General features: G+C 71.0%; 2 protein-coding genes across 2 annotated transcripts in view; one reads left to right on the top strand and one right to left on the bottom strand.

Annotated features, from left to right (window-relative positions):
* Positions 1-4353, top strand: part of DNAH17 (dynein axonemal heavy chain 17) — an 85796-nt gene extending 81443 nt beyond the window's left edge. The window contains exons 76-80 of the mRNA XM_045835881.1: positions 243-425; positions 1403-1585; positions 1976-2119; positions 2432-2657; positions 3575-4353. Coding sequence (XP_045691837.1) covers positions 243-425; positions 1403-1585; positions 1976-2119; positions 2432-2657; positions 3575-3822 — 984 coding nt within the window. The 3' untranslated portion in view covers positions 3823-4353. The remainder of the gene's footprint in view (positions 1-242; positions 426-1402; positions 1586-1975; positions 2120-2431; positions 2658-3574) is intronic.
* Positions 3536-18273, bottom strand: part of PGS1 (phosphatidylglycerophosphate synthase 1) — a 28038-nt gene continuing 13300 nt past the window's right edge. Inside the window, exons 7-10 of the mRNA XM_045835914.1 lie at positions 17184-17705; positions 10398-10546; positions 7212-7340; positions 3536-3667 (exon numbers count right to left, since the gene is read on the bottom strand). Of these exons, the coding sequence (XP_045691870.1) occupies positions 7221-7340; positions 10398-10546; positions 17184-17705 (791 nt within the window). The 3' untranslated portion in view covers positions 3536-3667; positions 7212-7220. The remainder of the gene's footprint in view (positions 3668-7211; positions 7341-10397; positions 10547-17183; positions 17706-18273) is intronic.

Here is an 18273-nt window from a genome sequence, read left to right as displayed (position 1 = left end):
ACCAGTCGTTGGGCAGGAAGTCAGGGAACCCAAGAGGGTTTGAAATGCAGCTTCTGGGCAGGGGCGGGGAGGTCAGTTCAGTAGCTGGGGAGCAAAGGGCAGCGGCCCGGGAAGGAGGGTCGGGGCCGCAGGTGTGCGCAGAGGGCAAGATGGGGGGGGGGGTGGATTCCAGTAAGCAGGCCCCGGCCCGCACAGGTCCGCCTGGGCAGCCTGCTGACCCGCTGACCCGCCGCCCTTCTCAGGGGTACCACGAGTACATCAACGAGAACCTGCCCCCCGAGAGTCCCTACCTGTACGGCCTGCACCCCAACGCCGAGATCGGCTTCTTGACGGTCACCTCCGAGAAGCTGTTCCGCACGGTCCTGGAGATGCAGCCCAAGGAGACGGACTCGGGCGCTGGCACCGGCGTGTCTCGCGAGGAGAAGGTAGGAGCCCCACGCTCCACACCCCGATTGGCGGCGGCCCCCGCAACCAGTCGGCAACCACGCTCGGACCTCAGGGCCAGAGACCCTGGGGCGGGCGCAGGCTCACAGGCCTGGGGGGCACCTGCCCCGCCCGCCCCCGCACGCCCTCTGCACGCCAACCCGGGACGGCCCCTCCCGGGGCTCGCGGACGGTGGCAGCGGGCAGCCCCAGGGGCCCCCGAGCAGCACCGAGGCCGTCAGGGCGTCCACTGTGTCCCCACGAGGCTGGCCCGCCTCGGCCGCCTCAGCAGGCGTCACCCTCCGCCCTTTGTGACGAGCGCTCCTCACAACCAGCCAAGTGGTGGGCTTCCAGGGAAAGAGACCAAATTCTTTTTTTGTTTTAAAGGTCTTTATTGATTTATTTTTAGACAGAGGGGAAGGGAGGGAGAAAAGGAGAGAAACGTCCGTGTGTGGTTGCCTCTCGCGCGCCCCCTACTGGGGACCTGGCCCACAGCCCAGGCCTGTGCCCTGACTGGGAATGGAACCCGTGACCCTGTGGTTCACAGGCTGGCGCTCAGTCCACTGAGCCACACCGGCCAGGGCTGGAGACCAAATCCTTGCCTGGAAGACCCTCAGTGCTGCTAGGCCCTGTGACCGTGTTCATGGTCTAAGGACGGTCACCAGAAGTCTGCTGACAGGCAGGGCATGCTCCTGGCCACCGTGCAGGCCTGTCCCTGCAGACGGACAACGCAGAGGACGAAGTCCAACCCCACGACCGCCCGCTGACCCCACGGGGGAGCAGGCTGAGTGTTGGAAGGCCAGGGCACTCGGAGCCTGTGGGCCGAGACTCCCTTCCCCTTCTCAGATGTGTCCTGGTTCCCGGGCAACTCCACCGCCTCTGCTCCCAGACTCGGGGCTGGGAACGGGGGGGCGGGCGCCCTGACCCTGATGCCGGAGGGCAGGCGGGGCAGTGACCGGGCTGCTGGGGCCACCTTCCAGGTGAAGGCCGTGCTGGACGAGATCCTGGAGAAGACCCCAGAGATGTTCAACATGGCCGAGATCATGGCGAAGGCGGCCGAGAAGACCCCTTACGTGGTGGTCGCCTTTCAGGAGTGCGAGCGGATGAACATCCTGACCAACGAGATGCGGCGTTCGCTGAAGGAGCTGAACTTGGGGCTGAAGGTAAAAGACGCAGGGGCCGGCTGGGCCCCCGGACACGCCACAGGGGTCGGGCTGCCACCAAGGGGTCGGCTGGACCGCCGCAGGCTGACTCACCGCCTCAACTACACAACAAACCACCGTCTGCAGGCGGCTGGGCAGCTCGGCCCTGCCGTCCCCGGCGTGGAGCTGCGGGCGTCCAGAGCAGGCCACCCGCAGCAGGAGGCGCCTGTGTGGCCACCGCGGGGCGTCTGCAGCAGCAGCTTGGTGGCCCGCACCCCACACACAGCCACACCTTCACCACACACACGGGTGGTGCCCCTCCCTGCCCGGAGCCGGCCAAGCGCGGCCCGGGGCTGACCAGCCCCGCCACAAGCCGAGTGCCGCAGCCCTGCCCGCTTGTCCGCCCCCCAGGGGGAGCTGACCATCACGACCGACATGGAAGACCTGTCCACGGCTCTGTTCTACGACACCGTGCCCGACTCGTGGGTGGCCCGGGCCTACCCCTCCATGATGGGCCTGGCGGCCTGGTACGCCGACCTGCTGCTCCGCATCAGGGTGAGCACCGGGCCCCGGCCCTGAGCAGGCAGGAGCGGGGCTGGGCCGGGTCGGAGCGGGACTGGCGGCGCCGGCCTGCCTCTGACGGGAAGACAGTGGCGGCCGGAAGCGCGAGCAGCTCCCCCCGACCCACCCCAGCGTTCGGCGCCCCCCTCCCCCCCCCCGTCCTAGCCTCCTGCTCCCCGACGTAAACCGGAGCCAGGCAGGGAGCCAGGTCCCGGCCACAAGGTGCCATCCTCAAGCCCGCCCGAGGGGCTGGCGGAGGCCCCCCGCGTGACCCGCTCGCCTCCCCACCCCACCCCACCCCCGCAGGAGCTGGAGGCCTGGACGACGGACTTCGCCCTGCCCACCACCGTGTGGCTCGCCGGCTTCTTCAACCCGCAGTCCTTCCTCACGGCCATCATGCAGTCCATGGCCAGGAAGAACGAGTGGCCACTGGACAGGATGTGTCTGTCCGTGGAGGTGACCAAGAAGAACCGGGAGGACGTGACCGCCCCGCCCCGCGAGGGCTCCTACGTGTACGGGCTCTTCATGGAAGGTGAGGGCGTGGCCCCGGGGCCGCCGGCATGGGCTCCTGGCCACCACAGCCGGGTGCACCACGAACGGGGCGGGGGCCGGGCGCTCAGAGCGGACCGGACACAGTGACGGGGTCCCGCAGACAGGCTCAGCCCGGTCTGGGGGACGGGAAAGTGGCCCTCCAGGCAAGGAGCAGGCTCGCCCCCATGTCAGGCCCTGTCTGAGGGAGGGGAGGGACACCAGGACACAGGTGCATTTGGGGGCTGAGGGCCCCCGGCCACGCCCCACCCCTATCAAGCAGGGGAGCAAGGGAGCCCAGGGCCGGCCACCACGGGGCGGGGGGGTTGTTGTGTGCCAGGACAGAGCAGCAGGAGGGAGAGGCCGCGTCCCCGGCGCCACCCTGAGCGGAGGGCCAGCGGCTCCACCACAAAGGCCGGCCCTGCCCAGCGAGTGGTGCCGCCCTGCGCTGGGCGGCGTCAGGGCCCCGCGCCCACACCACCACCGACAGGCATGCTGCCCTCCTCCGTGTTTATTTCGGAATTAATTACAGACAGGAAACGTAACCATCACCGAGGCGGGGGCGGACACAACAGCGGCCCGGGTAAAGGCAGAACGGGGCCGGGGCGCGCGCACGTGTGGAGGCCGGGCTGCGCATGAGCACAGGGCGCAGGGGGGGCGGAGCCGGGGCCGCTGACCCCGTGACTCCCGCGGAGTGGGAGTACGTCACGGGCGTACGATGGGGCAGCGTGGAGTGTGTGCCCGGTGCGCCGTGGACAGAGGCAGTCACGCGCCCCCAGCGGCGGCCCGTCTACAACCCCATGTTTAGCGTTCCCGCGCCCCTGGCGAGCAGACTGGGGCCGGTGTGCGTGCGGGGGCGGGGCCCGGCAGGCCACGCCCTCCGGGCCCTTCCCCGGGCTCACCGCCTGCACGGTCCCGCAGGGGCGCGCTGGGACACCCAGACCGGAGTCATCGCCGAGGCGCGGCTGAAGGAGCTGACGCCAGCCGTGCCCGTCATCTTCGTCAAGGCCATCCCTGTGGACCGCATGGAGACCAAGAACATGTATGAGTGTCCCGTGTACAAGACGCGCGTGCGCGGCCCCACCTACGTCTGGACCTTCAACCTGAAGACCAAGGAGAGGGCTTCCAAGTGGGTGCTGGCGGCCGTGGCGCTGCTGCTGCAGGCCTAGCCCGAGCCCGAGCCCGGCCGGACCCTCCCGCAGGCCGTGCTGACCACCGGAAACCCGGTCCTGAGACCTGCGCTGGCGCTCGCAGCGGCCAGAGGTCGCCTTCCATTCCCCTGAGTAACCGGGGCCGTTAGAGCCCCAGGCACCTGAGTGCGGGGGCATGTGGAAGGGGGTGCGGGCCGATTAAAGCACCGACCTCACCCAGTTGTGTCTGCGTCCCCTGAGCGGCTTCAGACCAGCACCTGACGGCCACCGAGAGCCCCGCACAGGCCTGGGGAGGGGGGTGATTCCCAGTGGCTAGGGCAAGTGTCCCTGGAGGGACCGAGCCCCAAGTCCCGACTTCCCTGGAGGGCCAGTCGGGTTAACTTCCTCCCAGCAGCGGCACCGAGGGTCAGGGCGCCGCCACCACCCCCGGGGGCCTGGCTGCAGCCGGTGACCCCCGCCCCCAACAGGAGCACGGGAGCCGCCGCGGCCGGGCCGTTCCCTAGGGCGCCGCCCTCCATCCCCGTCTCGGGTGCGGCGCCCTCTCCACACGCTGCCCAGAGGAGCCGTTTCCATGCAGCCGACGCACATCCCCCCACTGCCCCCGTCCCCAGACCCCTGGGAACAGGGACCAGCTTAGCCATGACTGTCCTGGGCAGCCACACAAAGAACCCCAAGTCCACAGGCCCCCCTTTTCCTCCTGGGCAGCATTTCGCCTTCCTCGTCTCCGGTCCCCTCCCTGCACCCCTCGGCGTGCACCTCCGGCGGTCCCGCTCAGGGCCAGCGTGAGCCGGGCGGGTCGCCAGGCCAGGCACACCTGCCCTCCAACAGCACAGGGACCCTCACCCAGACCAGCGAGGCCTCCCCGCCACCGTCTGCGGCCCGGGAACAAGGCCCTGGGCACGTCCCTCGGCCCACATGTCACATGTCGGGTCCCCGGCCCTGTCCAGGTGGACGGGGCTCAGGGACCCAGCTGGGACCTCCAAGGAAAGGCAGTCGGACACACCTGTGGCTGCACACGGTGGCCAAGGGGGGCAGCGCCAGAGGGGCCAGCGGCTGCCCCAAGTAATGGGGTAATGGGGGGCTGTGAAGCTGCCCCCAGCTGCCCTGGGATACACCTGGCTGAGACCTGCAGCCCTGATCACCTGTCCCCAGAACCACCCCCGCAGTGTCTGACGGCAGATGGCCAGGCTGCCGCAGGACACTCCAGCCGAGCGGCCGGGCTGCCACTGGAGGCTGGCAGGGACGTGGGGTGCAGGCCCGAGGGGACAAGCTGGGAAGCAGGGGGCACAGGAAGGCTGCTAGTGGGGCCCACAGACGGCACAAGCAGAGGCAAGGCCGCCCCCCCCCCAGGGACACTGGCTGGAGGACTTGGGCCCAGACTGCGGCTCAGTGGGCGGTCCTGGAAGCCAGGAACCTGAGGCTGGCGAGTCACAACCAACCAACCAACCAACCAACCAACCAACCAACCAACCAACCATCCTGGGCCCGGGGGCAGGGCTGCTCCAGGGCAGGCGTCCAGGCCAAGGAGCCTGGCTGCCCGGCCACCACCTCTGCCGGCCAGGAGGGGTCACTGCAGCCCTTCACATGCAGGCCGGGGGACGGCTGTGGGGGGGGGGCCGGGGGGGGGTGAACAGGCCAGGCCACCAGGCACCCTCTTCTCAATCCCTGGTAATAACCACAAAATGGGAACTTTTCCCAATTTTGCCTTCAGGGCCCAAAACAGCCGTATCACACAACATGCTGTGGGCTGACAGAATTATCTCTGGACTCCCCAAGAGGAGCCTCAGCTCCGGGTGCTCCGGGGCACCAGCCGGGGACAGGGAGGCAGGGCCCGGGGCCGGCCTGCTCCGAGGTCACCTGCGCACCACTCCTCGGGTCTGCGCCCCGCAGCGGAGCTCTGGGGAGAGCTGCTGGGGTGGGGGGCAGAGACCTGCCTGCCCGGGGCTGCCGGGAGGTGATTAGCAGAGACGAGGGGAGGGGCTGGGCGGTGCTGGGGTTGCTCCCTCGTGCAGCCTGCCCCGCCCCACAGGGGGTGCGGCCCTGCGCGCCCACAGCCTCTCCAAACAGAGCTGGCCCTGGCACATTCTTGCCCTGGCACATTCTTTCGGCCTCTCCGGTCCAACTGTCCCACAGGGGAGTTTACTAACCAGCTGCAAGGTAAACAGGGCCCGCTCACGTGCCGCAGCCCCAGGGAAGTGCGTCCGGCTGCCACCCACCTCCAGCCCGGGCCCTGCAGGCCGCGCTGCCCTGGGGCTGCCTGTGTGGCCCGGCCAGCCCGTCTTCCAGGGCCAGCCAGGGGGCCCTGGGCGCCGCCAGCCCCCCCCCACGCCCCCGGAAGGCCCGTCTCCGTGCCAGTTCCAGCCCCGGGACACGTGTGGCCGGGCAGTGAGGTTCTGGGATCTGTTCCCGGGGACATGGGGGCGGGACGCCCTGGCCTTTGACCAGCACCCACGACGTGTCAAGAAGGTGACACTAAAACGTTTTCAGTAAACCTGACAAAAGTGAGGTTCGTTCTTCAACAGAGAGGTTTCAAGGGAAGAAAAAGAAACCCACACATTAAACGGGACTTGGGTGAAGTGTCCCCCATCCCAAGGTGGGGGCCCTATCCAGACCTCGGTCAAAGGCGTCAACAAATTGAAAGGAAAAAAAAAATGCTTAAAAAACCAACAGGTGTTGTGAGCACCTTCCAGGTATCTGGCGACCCAAAGGAACTCTTGCTAATGTTCTAAGCAGGTGTGATACCAGTAGGATGTTTGGGGGCTGGGTTTCTTCAAAAGTTTTTATATTCCGGGGGACCCGGAGGAACCCACGCTGTGAACGCAGAGCGGCGCCAGCACTGCACACCCCCCCACCCCCGCCGCCGACTGTCTCGCCCGCCCGTCCCCACGGGCCCCAGGCCCGGCCACTACCGCCCGCCAGGCCGGTGCGGCCAGGACTGGGGAGCCAGGACACTGAGCCTGGGAGGGGCCGCTGGGGGGGGCCTGCCACTCAGGGCCGCCATGCCCCGCCCACAGACCCCCACGCCTGGGCAGTTCCCAGGGTGGGGGGAGTGCGTGCACCCCCTCACCAGTGCTGGCTCCTGGCAGCACCCCTGAGGCCCACCCTGGGGGCAGCGAGCCAGGCGCCCCAGGGCTGGGCACTGGCCCCTCCTGGCCCCGCCCCCTCAGCACCCACTCAGCTTCCGGTGGGGCACACAGGGTCTCCCTTGGTGTCCCGCAGTCACCGGGCCTTGGGCCGCTGACCCCTTCCCGGCCGGCCTGGTACCTGACGGAAGGGGGAGGGTGGCCCCGTCCAGCACCCACGAACCGAGAGGCACCCACAGCCACCCCCAACAGCCCGGAGCCCTGGGGCCCCCCCACCCCCGCCCCACCAGAGGCCCCGGGAGCCGTGCGCACAGGGGGCGGCACCTGTGGTCCTCAGAAGAAGTTCTTGATCAGTGGAGTCACCATCTTCACCCACAGCTGCACCCGCCGACCCGGCTGCTCGAAGGTGGCGGGGGACACCACGCCCGACCTCCGGTACAGCTGCTCCTGCTCCTGGGGGAGAGGAACCGGCGGGGTCAGGGGCCGCCCGGGACCCTCCCGGACGCCCCTGAGCAGAGCAGAGGAGCCCATGTTCTGGAACCTCTGAGCCCGAGCCGTGCAGCCGGCGGAACAGGGCTCAGAAGTCCACCCTCGCTGCCCGAGGTGCTGCCCTCAGGGCCGCTGTTCAACCGAGCTGGCCGAGCGCCCGCAGCACCATCCCCCGGGGCTGCCGGACGCACGGGTGCGCACAGGCCCACGCGGCGGTCTCAGGCGCTCCGGAGGCGCCACCCCCGAGGCCTCACCCCGAGGGAGGGCTGCACGGAACCCCGGGCTGAGGGCTCCCCATGGACCCCATCGCCGGAGCCCGCAGAGCCAGGAACGACCGGGAACCCCCGGGGCGGCCGGCGGCCACCGGAACACGACACGCCCAGGGGACGGCCCGGCACTCCCCACGGGTGGCCGCGTCCCAGAACACTCCCCCAGCGACGCGGGCAAGCGCCCGACACATTCAGCGACGAGACGCCGCCCGTGAAGTGACAGGCGCCCTGTAACCCCGACGTCGTGAACCCCACCCCAGGGTCTGCCTGTGCGCCCGCACCCAGGACGGAGACGCCACCCCGAGGCCCGCTCCGGGCACACAGCCCGCGTCGGCCGGTGCTTCCAACCCGAGGTTTACCCGGCAACTCGACAGCGAGCGAGGAAACTTTTCCCGGCCGCCTCGCGGACTGCGCTGTCGGCCGGTGGAGGCGGGGCCGTCTCAGAACCCACGGCCGGCGGGGGCTCAGGCCCCTCCTGGACCTCCGTGCCCCCCCCCCGGCTGTGAGCCGCCCGCACCGCACCCCACGGCGCAGACCCCGTGGCCCTGGCGAGGCAGACGCCCCGTCTGCCGCAGGACCAGCCGCGGCACCCGGAACACTTAGTGGCGCGTGCCCCGGGGCGGGAACGGAGGGCGTCCCTGACAGCTGCCCGGCCCCGGGAAGAACCTTACAGGACCGGCTCTCCTTCCGCCGCCCAGGCGGGGGCCCACGGCCGGGAAAGGGGCGCTCTCTGGCCCGGGTCTGCGCGGCCCCCAGCCTGGGCGCCCTCCCCTGCCCCGACGCAGGCCCTCGGGCCTGGCGGCTGCTGCGGAACCCACAGCCTGGTCGCCGTGCCGACACACGAGCCAGCTTCGGTCTCGGGGGGCTGGTGGGCGGAGGTCCCCGCGGACCGGCTCCGGCTTTAAGTTCTCGAACGAACACACAGCCAAGACTCCAGTTAAATTACCAGAAACACTTGAGTTTCCTCCCCGGGCCCACACGCGGAGGGAGGAGGAAGTGAGCTGAGTGAGGTCACACGCCGTCTGAGGGCGTCTTTCTGGGGTCACGGGTGGTGAGCCGGGTTCTCCGGACAAAACCAGGAAGCCTTCGGGGTCCACGGTGTGTGCCGGGCAGAGGGAGGAGCTCCGGGCTCCGGGCAAAACATCCCCGTTCCCAGTGCCCACCGTGACCCCCCGGGCCCTTCCCGCACCCCCGGCGGCGCTCCAGAGGCGGCTGTGGAGCCTGCCCCCCCAGGGGGTGGCGGGGTTCTAGGGACTTTCTGGGCGGCTGGGCAGTCCCAGGACCGGGCCCTGGACAGGCCTCCCGGGGGGCGGCCGCAGTCCCAGAAAGCTGGCACGTAGGTGGAAGCATCTAGAAGCGCACTTCTGCATTTCCGAGGCCCGGGGCCAGCGCGCCTGCCCTCAAGGAGCGGCAGAGCCGCGGTGGCAGGGCCTGCCGCCCCCCGCCGCCGCCGAAAGCCCCGGGGAGGCAGGTTTGGGAAGGAAGAGAAAACATCCCAGACACGTCGCTTGGGAAAGCGGCTCCTGACCACAACCGGCCAGCCTTTCTCAAGAGCCAGGATGTGGGTTCAGTCCCCTCGCTCGGGGAGTGGGGCGACGAGGCGGGCCCGGGGCCCGGGGCCCGGGCCGGGGGGCTGCTCCCTGCATGGGCCCCGGCCCGTGAGACCCGCCCGGCCCGAGGCCAGGCTCACACTGAGACTCGCGGTGGAGGCCCCTCCCCCCAGGCGTCTGCGGCAGCCCCCTCTGCACGGCGCGGGGGCACTCCGGCCCGCTGCCTCGGGGCGCTGCCGTGGGCCCGTCACGCCGGCCCGGCTCCGAGGCCAGCGTCCCCGGCTGGACCCTCGGGGCAGGGGCTTCCTCCCCGGTCATTTGCTGGAAGCCTCCCGGTGGCCAGGAAGCTGCCGAGCAGACCAGACTGTCCAGCTGGCCACCCGGAGCATGACCACTGCCACTTCCTCTCGCCCCTGGCCGGCAGCCCTTCCCGGCACCGCGGCCCCGCGCGCCCAGACGAGGTTCCCAGATCTCGGGGGGCAGATCCCGGGGAGGAACGGGGCCGTGACCGTCTCCCCCCTCCCGTCCACAGAGGCCCCGGCAATTTCGCAACGGTGACCCCCCAACGCTCGAGGGCACAGGCCGCACGCCACCACCGGCTGAGGCCTCGGGGGCCCCGAGACCCCGCCGCCCGGAGCCCCGCCTGGGCCCCCCCCACACACACACACACGGGAGCTGGGCCGCGCCCTCGAAGCCCGTCAGCCCCGGGCAGACACTCACATACGGCCCCCCACGAGCGCCAGTGGCTTCCTGGGACTCTGCCCTTGGAACGGATAAGTCTGACCGTCGTCCCTCAGGGGGGCGAGACCCTCTGGGGATGCCGCCTTTCTCCGGCCGCCCCCCTCCACGTGTGTCTCCCCTCATGGGGACACTGCCCCCGGCCACCCCTCAGCCCCCACCTCCCCTCTGGGAGGCTCTTTTCCAGGAACAACGGGGTGTCGGCTGGAGCTCTCTCACTGCTCCGCCCCACATCCCCCCACAGCAGCCCGCGGCCCTGGGAGAGGCTGGGGACCCCCGCCGTGCCCACACTGGGGACAGCACGGTCCCCCGCCCTGCCGAGGAGCAGCCCCAAGGGTGGCCCTGCAGGTTTCTCTGGCACCAGTGCCACCGGCACCTCGGGCCGCCACCCCGGACCACGAGGACGCCGGCAGGTCCGAGCACGCAGCCCCGCCCACCCACCCCGCGGCCCCCTGGCCACCGACCTGGTGAAGCTGCTGCTGCAGGGCCTGGCTCTCCGTCACGATGGCGATCTGGGCCTCCAGGTCCCGGTGCACTGACCTGTACCCAAAATTAGGAGAGCCAATCAGCGTGAGACAGGGCAGGCTGCTCCCTGCCAGGTACAGCCAGAGGCCTGCGGGGAAGAGGAGACGTGCAGAGAGCAGTGAGCGCCGTGCCGCCCGGGGGGCCGCTCCGCGCCGCGCTCCACCTGGGGGAGAAGCAGACCCCCCCCGTCCCGCCCCCTCCCTCAGCGCCCCCAGGCCTGCTTTCCCTGTGGGCCCCCGGGGCTCCCTGGGAGGGTCCTGCTCTTCGGGCCGCAGTGCACGCCCCCCACCCCCGCGCCGGCCATGGTGGGTCCCTGAGGGGAGCCAGTGGCACCGTGTCGGGGCCTCCCCCGGAGTCAGGGCCTCGCAGCCCTGCTCTCCCAGCGGCCCCCGCCAGGCCCGGGACCGGAGCTCCCTGAGCCCCCAGGGCTGGCGACAGAGGTGGGGGGAAGAACGGGGCGCCCTCCTCTGCTTCCGCCTGAAGGAAGACCGCGGGGCCCTGCGCTCCGGGGGACACACGACGCTCCCACCGTGGCCTCCCACCCTGCCGGGGGCCCGTGGGCAGAGCGCCCTCCTCCCCGACCGAGGACTAGCCCCCCAGGCTGGCGGGGCACTCGGCCGTGAGGCAGGGGGCCGGTTTGCCCCCAACCCTGGGAGCGGGGTCCAGTCCGACACGCCCACGGGGACGCCCTGTGACAGGGGCTCGGGCGCTCTCACAACCCACACGTCGCGGGGACCGGAGCACAGGCAGCCCCCGCTCCTGCTCCCTCTGCCCCTGGGGCCCCCGGGGCCGCTCCCAGGGACACTCTCTCCCCCGAGCCGCCCCAGGGCCCCCGCCGCCCCGGCGCCTCGGCAGGGCCCCCGCCCGCAGCAGCCCCCGCCCCCCGCACCCTCCCACCCCCGTGGGCCTCCCTGCCAGCGTGACCTTTGCAGAGGGCCCACGGCCACGAGCAATCAACACCAAGTAACGCACACCAGGCTCCCGAAATAGAAGGCCGTTTCCCAACTCTCACTCGGGGCAAGAGCACTTCCAAGAACGTCTTGGGCAAGAAGTGACGACGCTGGGCTGCCTCTTCCTGTAACGCACTTGACCCCCCGCAGGCGCCCTCGCGGAGGCCACGGCGCAGCCTCTTGCTCGCCTGCGCGAGGGCTCGGCCGCCCGCCCACCCGCCCCACCACCGAGCCCCCGTCGGGGCGGCCTGCCCGGCACAGGCCCCGGCACCCTGCTGCAGACGCCCGGGAGGCCCGAGCAAATCGCCACCCCCGTCCTCCGCGCCCACACCGGGCTCGCTCCCCCGCCCACCGCCCGCAAAGCCTGCAGCCGGGGGGACGGGCGACCGGGCTCCGGTGAAGAGAGGCACGAGCTCTGGCCACCTGCCATCACCGCCCCAGCTCTCCCGGGTCCGCTCAGTGCCACCGGTCGGCCAGCTCCCCAGGGCCACTCAGAGGGGGCGGGGGGGGGGACGCCTGACACCCACGTGGGTGACCGAGGTTACAGCTGACGTGGACCTCGCCGCCCCGTGTCCACCCCAGGCTCCTGGACCGCAGGGTCTGCAGGGCCTGGTCACACGGGCGCTCTTTACCTGTGGAACTCGCGGGAACCCGGACCGCTCCCCCCCGGGACAGCCTGGGGCTCGGCCGCCCCCCGGCAGGCCCCCCTGGGCACCTCCGCGTCCGCTTCTCCAGGTGCTCCCGTCACCGACCCCCCAAGAAGGTTTTTAAGACCCGCTCTCTCTGACCGCCACCCCCCAAAAACAACCTGATCGCCATGGACACAGTGTCCGCCCGTCTGCGCTTCACGTCCGTGAGTCCGCCGTCCTTCCAGAGCCACCAACCCCCCTCCCCTGCCCGCCCAAGGCCCTGGGAGAGCGACCCGCGAGGACCTCCGCCCCCGCTGCCTCCCCTCCCCACCCCCGCCCAGGCTGGACCTCGGCCAGGGACTCAGGGCCGCAGAGGGCACACGGGTCCTGCCCCAGCGACCCCGCCGGGGAGCCTGCCCCCACCACCTTCCCGGGCGTCCAGTTCCACGGCAACCGTCTTCCACCAGGAAAAGATAAAGACCGCCCCGACCGGTGTGGCTCAGCTGGCTGAGCGCGCCCTGCACGTCGGAAGGTCGCCGGTTCAATCCCCGGGCCCGGCACAGGCCTGGGCTGCGGGTTTGGTCCCGGTCGGGCGAGTGTGAGAGGCAGCCCACCCATCAATGTTTCTCTCTCACACCACTGATCTCTCCCTCCCTTCCCCTCTCCCTGAACATGAAAACAAACAAACAAACCAAAAAACAATAAACTCTTTAAAACAAGAAGATAAAGACCATGAACGGAGCAGCGGGCGGCCTCCCAGTGCCGGGAGCACGGTCCTCCCGGCCCGAGGCCCACCAACCCGGGGCCCCCAGCCCTCGCGCTGCACTGCACCCCGCCCGCGTCTGGGAAACGCCCCCTCGGGCGGGGAAGCAGGGGGCCCTTGGGAGCCGTCTCACCCCGCAGGTCAGGCGCACTGGGCCACAGGCTTGCTGCCCGGGAATGCGACACTTCCCAGCCGCCCGGGGCCTGCTCTCGGGCCCCAGCGCCTCAGCCCAGGCCTGGCCTCTGGGCCCAGCGTCTCCACCGGCCCGGGGACCGCCCACCCGCCCGGGGAGCGGCTCTGCGGCTGACACAGGCGCCTGCGGCAGGGGCCAGAGGCTGACAGGCCCCGACGACCTGCCGCACCCCCTTGAGGAAGGGGGACCCCTGCTTCTGCTCCACAGGCGCCCCCAGTGCAACCACACTAGGGAGGGGGCGGCAGGGGACCCGAGGGCTTCCCACAGTGCTTACCACCACGGTCCCAGCCCGCACCGCCCACCCCACCCCCCCGGCCACCTTCCAACACCGCTGCCCGCCACAGGGCCCCGTGCGGCCTCTCAGGCCCAGCCAGTCTCGGGCTGCGTGTTTCCGTCCCCCGGGGCCACCGGCTCGGAGAGGCCCTCCTCGACCCCCCACCTGAGGCCCCCACTGCCAGCAGGGACCCTTCCTCTGCCGGCCCCTTCGTGACCCCGCTCCCTGCCCTGCCACTGTGCCTGAGCCGGACCGCCCGCCGGCCCGCGGCCTGCCCCCGTTCCACCGGAGGCCTCTGGGGGGCAGCGTCGGTCTGCCCTGCGCCCAGGGCCTGGCCCCGGGGAGCCGCTGGTCTGCACAGCGAGGCCCGGCTGACAGCTGACGGTGAGAGGGCGCCCGAGCACGCAGGCAGGGGCCCCCAGGTGCCGGGGCCGAGGCCTCTGTGGGGGCCACACCCAGGAAACCCCAACTCCCCCTCCCCCCACACCACTCTGCAGTAAACCTCGGGGCTCTCAGCCCGCAGGAGCAGGAGAGGACAGAAGACACCACCGCCGCTCCTCGGGCGCCCGGCGCTGCCCGTCGGCTGCTGGCTCGGGCTCGGCCGCGCAGGCTCCGCCTCAGGCGAGCACACCTGCCAGCTCCCAGGCGGGATGCACCCCGCCAGGGCCAGGCAGGCGGGCGGCGCTGCCCGGCGGTCCTTCGAGTGCACTGTCCGCCCGCGCCCAGCAACCTGCCGGGAAGCAGGGCAGGAGTGACAGCCCCGCCCTCATTAACGGGCCCGTCAGCAAGAGCCAGAGCCCCCCAGCCCCCGCCGGCCCCACCCGGCCCCACGCAGACCCGGGACCAGACCTGGGACCAGACCCGGGACGCCGCGCCCGCCCGGTGAATCAAAGTTCCTTCCGATCCTTTCCCTGAAGTGCACGCCCTCGGCAAAGCCCCGCCCCCTCCCCCACCAGGCGTGGCGGGGGGTGCCCACTGCTTGCCCCTCCCGCTCAGGACAAGGGGTACGGGGAAAACCTCTGCGCCTTCCCCCCAATTCACCTGGGAACCCGAAACTGCTCTAAAGAAAATGAAGTCTTCTAATAAATAGATAAAACAAACAGAAAAGCAGAAACTTTGTTACAAAAAACAGCTTGTCCGGTGAGGTTCCGTGTGCACGGCGTGGTGCCCGGCCACGGATGCCCGCACGGCAACCCAGGCGGACGGGAAGCAGCACGGACCCCCGGCGCCCACCGGCGACCCCCGAAGCGCCTCCCAGTCCTGCCCCTCCAGGACTCCAAGTTCAATGGCCTCTCCACTGACTCCCGTCCACACGGGTCTCCTCAGTGTTCTCAACGGGCGGCCTCCGCGCACACGCAACCCAATGAAACAGGCGAACCGTGTCGCAAGGCAGGTCTCCGGCACACGGGGGGCAGACACCGGGCCCTCGGGCCCGGCCCGGCACCTCGTTCCTGCCGGCGGCAGCGCCCGGCTCCTCGCCCCTCGCCAGGGAACAGTTACATGTGCACAGCCCTGAAACCACACTCGGTCCTGGGAAGGCGCCCACGAGACCGATGTGGCCCCAGTGACAGCGAGGGCGACACCCCTGCTCCAGCGGGAGGCCCCTCCGGCTCGCCGCGGCGGCCCGATCCAGTCCAGGCACGCGGGTCTGAGCCTGCTGAGAGCCCGGCCGGCCAGCCGGCCAGCGGCACACACCCTCGCCCAGCAGTGCGGCACTGCCAACGGTCCGTGCCACGGAAAACACCTCGGGGCACACCTTCGCCTGTGCAGGCCACCCGCTGGACCGTGGTCTGACACCTGCTGCCCGGGGCAGCCACTCCCCATGGCGAGGCCATCTGTCCCCATCCAGCCGGCTGGCCGACCTCCCGTGGGCAGGGACCAAGCAGGGCTTTCCTGCAGCACCAGGCCCTCGGGGCCACCAGCAGGTGCAACGATGCCCAGGGAGCCCACGGCGCCCAGGGGTGCGCGATGCCCGGACCGAGAGGCCGAGAGCAGGGGGCCCCACTCCCCCTGTTCTGCTCCTCCAGGGGCTCCCGGGAGCAGGAGGACCCGGGAGCGGCCCTGGCCTGTCCTCAGGCACATGGCGAGGGGGACGGAGGTAATGGCCCCCCAGCCTCGGGCAGGAGTTCCCCAGGGTCCAGACGCAGGCACACCCAGACAGACGCACCACCGGTCCCGAGCCCGGCCCCCCCGAAGAGGGCGGCCAGGGAATGGCCCTCTGCCCCGACCACCGAAACCTGCGCGGCCAACGGTCTGCCTGTAGCTCAGGGGCGCGGGCTGCACCCCCCCCCGAGGCTGCGCTGGGGAACGCGCCCATCAAAGGCAGAGCCAGAAGACCGGGCTGGCTGAGGACCCCCACTGTCAGTCACAGCCACTGGGCAGGGAGGGCCCCGCCTCTCACCGCAGCCCCCAGGGACCACTGGCTGGCACCCGGCTCTTTCTCCAAGCACCCTCCCCCATTCGTTCTTTCCCTCTCCGCCCCGCCCCCTCCGGCACAGGCAGGAGCATGCCCCGGGATTCCTGGCCTTCCCCAGTGATCCCCGGCTGGCTCCCTCCCTCCCGGCTGCAGGGCCCCACCCCCGGGAGGGCAGGGCGGGGGAGGGAGCCGCGGGAGTCGCCAGTCCGGGAAAAGGCGAGACGCACTGGAAAAGCCGGTTGAGTGTTTCTGTTTCAACGGTAACTGGGAGTCACCGCCGAGGCGGCTTCAGGGAAACGGCCCACGGCAGTCGGGGCCGAGGGGCCGGGCCGACCTGGGGCCCCAGCGGCAGCAGCCCCACACGGAGGGAGCCCCGGGGCAGACACGCGAGCACTGTGCACCCCCCAGGTGCACTCGGATACACACACACGCGCACACACACGCACACACGGCTCTGGAGGTCGGAGCCGCTCCAGCTGCCCAGCCCGGTCTCCAGGGCCCCGCCCTTCAGCAGGGCTGCTGTGCACACGAGTCACAAAGCCACCCCTGAAATGCTCTCCACGCGCCCCTCCACTGGCCGGCCGGCCTGCCTGCTGGGACATCTGACCTGGGGCCTGGCCCAGCCGGCGCCAAGGGCTGGGGTCAGTCCTGCAGGGCAGCTCCCTGCCCATGCCCGCCTGAGCAGGCCCACGGGCCCCACACAGGAAGTGCAAGCCGCCCAAGAGGCACCACGACCTCCTGGGGAGGGGCTCCAAGACACCCCCAAAGCTAACACCACAGACAAGGGGCCGCGGCAGCCTGCAGCCAGGATCCCAACCTGGGACAGAGACAGTGACCACGCCTCCCTCCTTCCCGCTCGGCAGTTCCCGAGGCTCTGGAGCCCCCACAGGAGCCCAGCAGGCCCCTGACCCCCGTGGAGAAGCGAGGAGAGCCGAGTGCTCCACCTGAGGCTCCGCCCCTGCTCCGCCTGAGGCTCCGCCCCTGCACCGCCCCACCCCTCCCCCCAGGACTCAGGACCACCAGGCGGGGTTGTGAGGGTCCCTGAGCGCGATCCCTCTGCAGGTCAGGGGTCCAGCCCCACCCCCCACATCCTCCGTCACGCCCCTGGGACGCGCCGCCCGAGCGGAGTCCTCTCCAACGGCGGCCCAGACGCCGGCCGTTCTGCGGCAGCAGCGTCCACAGGCACAGCCCCGACCTTCTCGGCTGTAAACAAAGGGCGATGGCGTGGGCGGTTCGGTGCCCAACACAAGAACCCTGCCCGCCCTGTCCCGAAGGAGGGCATGGCAGGCACGGGAGGACGCCCACGCCCGAGGAGAGCCGCGGCCCGCGCCCGGCCGTCTGCCGTGGAGAGGGAACAGGTGAAGCGCGTTTTACAGCTGCCGCCCGAGCAACTCCAGCCGTGAACTCCCGGTGCACGAGCGTGAGACGCGACCTAAGGGACAGGCGCCGAGCAGGACGGGTGGGCCGCGCCCGGCCCCCGGCCCCCGGCCGCCCCGGTACCTTTGGCGTGGAAGGTCCAGCCCCGCCGCCGGTACTCCTGCAGCCGCACGCGCTCCTGCTGCCCGCGGGTGCACACGGCCCGGAAGAACTGCCGTTCGATGTGCACGTAGGCCGCGGGGATGGCGCCCGCCACGCCCTTGGCCCCGAAGAAGCCGTTCACCTCCGGGGAGGCCAGCAGGATCTGGTACTCGGCCCGCGTGCCCAGGACCAGGTCCATGTAGGCCTGCGTCAGGTTGAAGTAGCCGGTGGTGAGGAAGACCCTGGCGCCCCGCTCGGCCTCCGTCAGCAGCGTCTCGGTGACGGCCTCGTCGATGCGGATCTCGAAGGGCTTCATCTGGATCAGCGGGTAGATCCAGGTGTCGGGCGCGGGCCTGCGGTCCCCCGCGGCCGCGGCGTCCTCTCGCAGCACCAGGGCGTCGCCGTGGAAGGTCTGCGCGTGCAGCCTCTGCTGGCGGGTCCGCGCCGCCTCGATCACACCCATGACCCTGGCGTTCGCCGCCTTGCAGTACGCCGCCCGGTCGCCTGGGGAGGCACAGGGAGGAGGAGTGAGGGGGCGGACGCAGCCGCACTCCCGCCCAGCCCTCAACAGCCAGTCAGCACCGAACGCATTTCCGCCGCGCACCTGGCCGCGCAGGCGAGGACCAGCAAAGGGCCTCGCCACCGGGAGCCTGCCCCCGGGCACGGGGAAAGGCCGCAACCCGCTCCGCACGTGAAAACTTCGGCACGGGCCTCCGCGGGGGCAGGCACCCTGGGGACGACGCCTGGGGGCATTGGAGGGGCTTCAGGGACCTGACCCCCGTGCGCGCGCGCACAAGCCCCATGCCTGGGACCTTCCACAACAGAGACCCATGTGAGCACGAGCACGTGCAGCGGGACCGGGGCCCGGCTGGGCCGTGGCGCGCCGAGGGGCTCCGAGGGCCTGCGTACTTAGGGACCCCGGCCCGGGGCCGCACCGTCCAGACCGGACAACCAGACACGCTGAGCGGCAAGGCACAGCTGTGGGTGCTGCTGCCGGGCAAGGAAAGACGGAAGGCGAGCGTCAACTGAAGACACTGGGGGCGGGGCAACGCTGGGGGCGGGGCAACGGCAG

The sequence above is a fragment of the Phyllostomus hastatus genome, unplaced genomic scaffold, assembly GCF_019186645.2.
Source record: "Phyllostomus hastatus isolate PE091 unplaced genomic scaffold, TTU_PhHast_1.1 phas_contig_210, whole genome shotgun sequence".
NCBI lineage: Eukaryota > Metazoa > Chordata > Mammalia > Chiroptera > Phyllostomidae > Phyllostomus > Phyllostomus hastatus.
The sequence above is the reverse complement of the archived record's forward strand: the minus strand, read 5'-3'. Positions and strand labels throughout refer to the sequence as shown.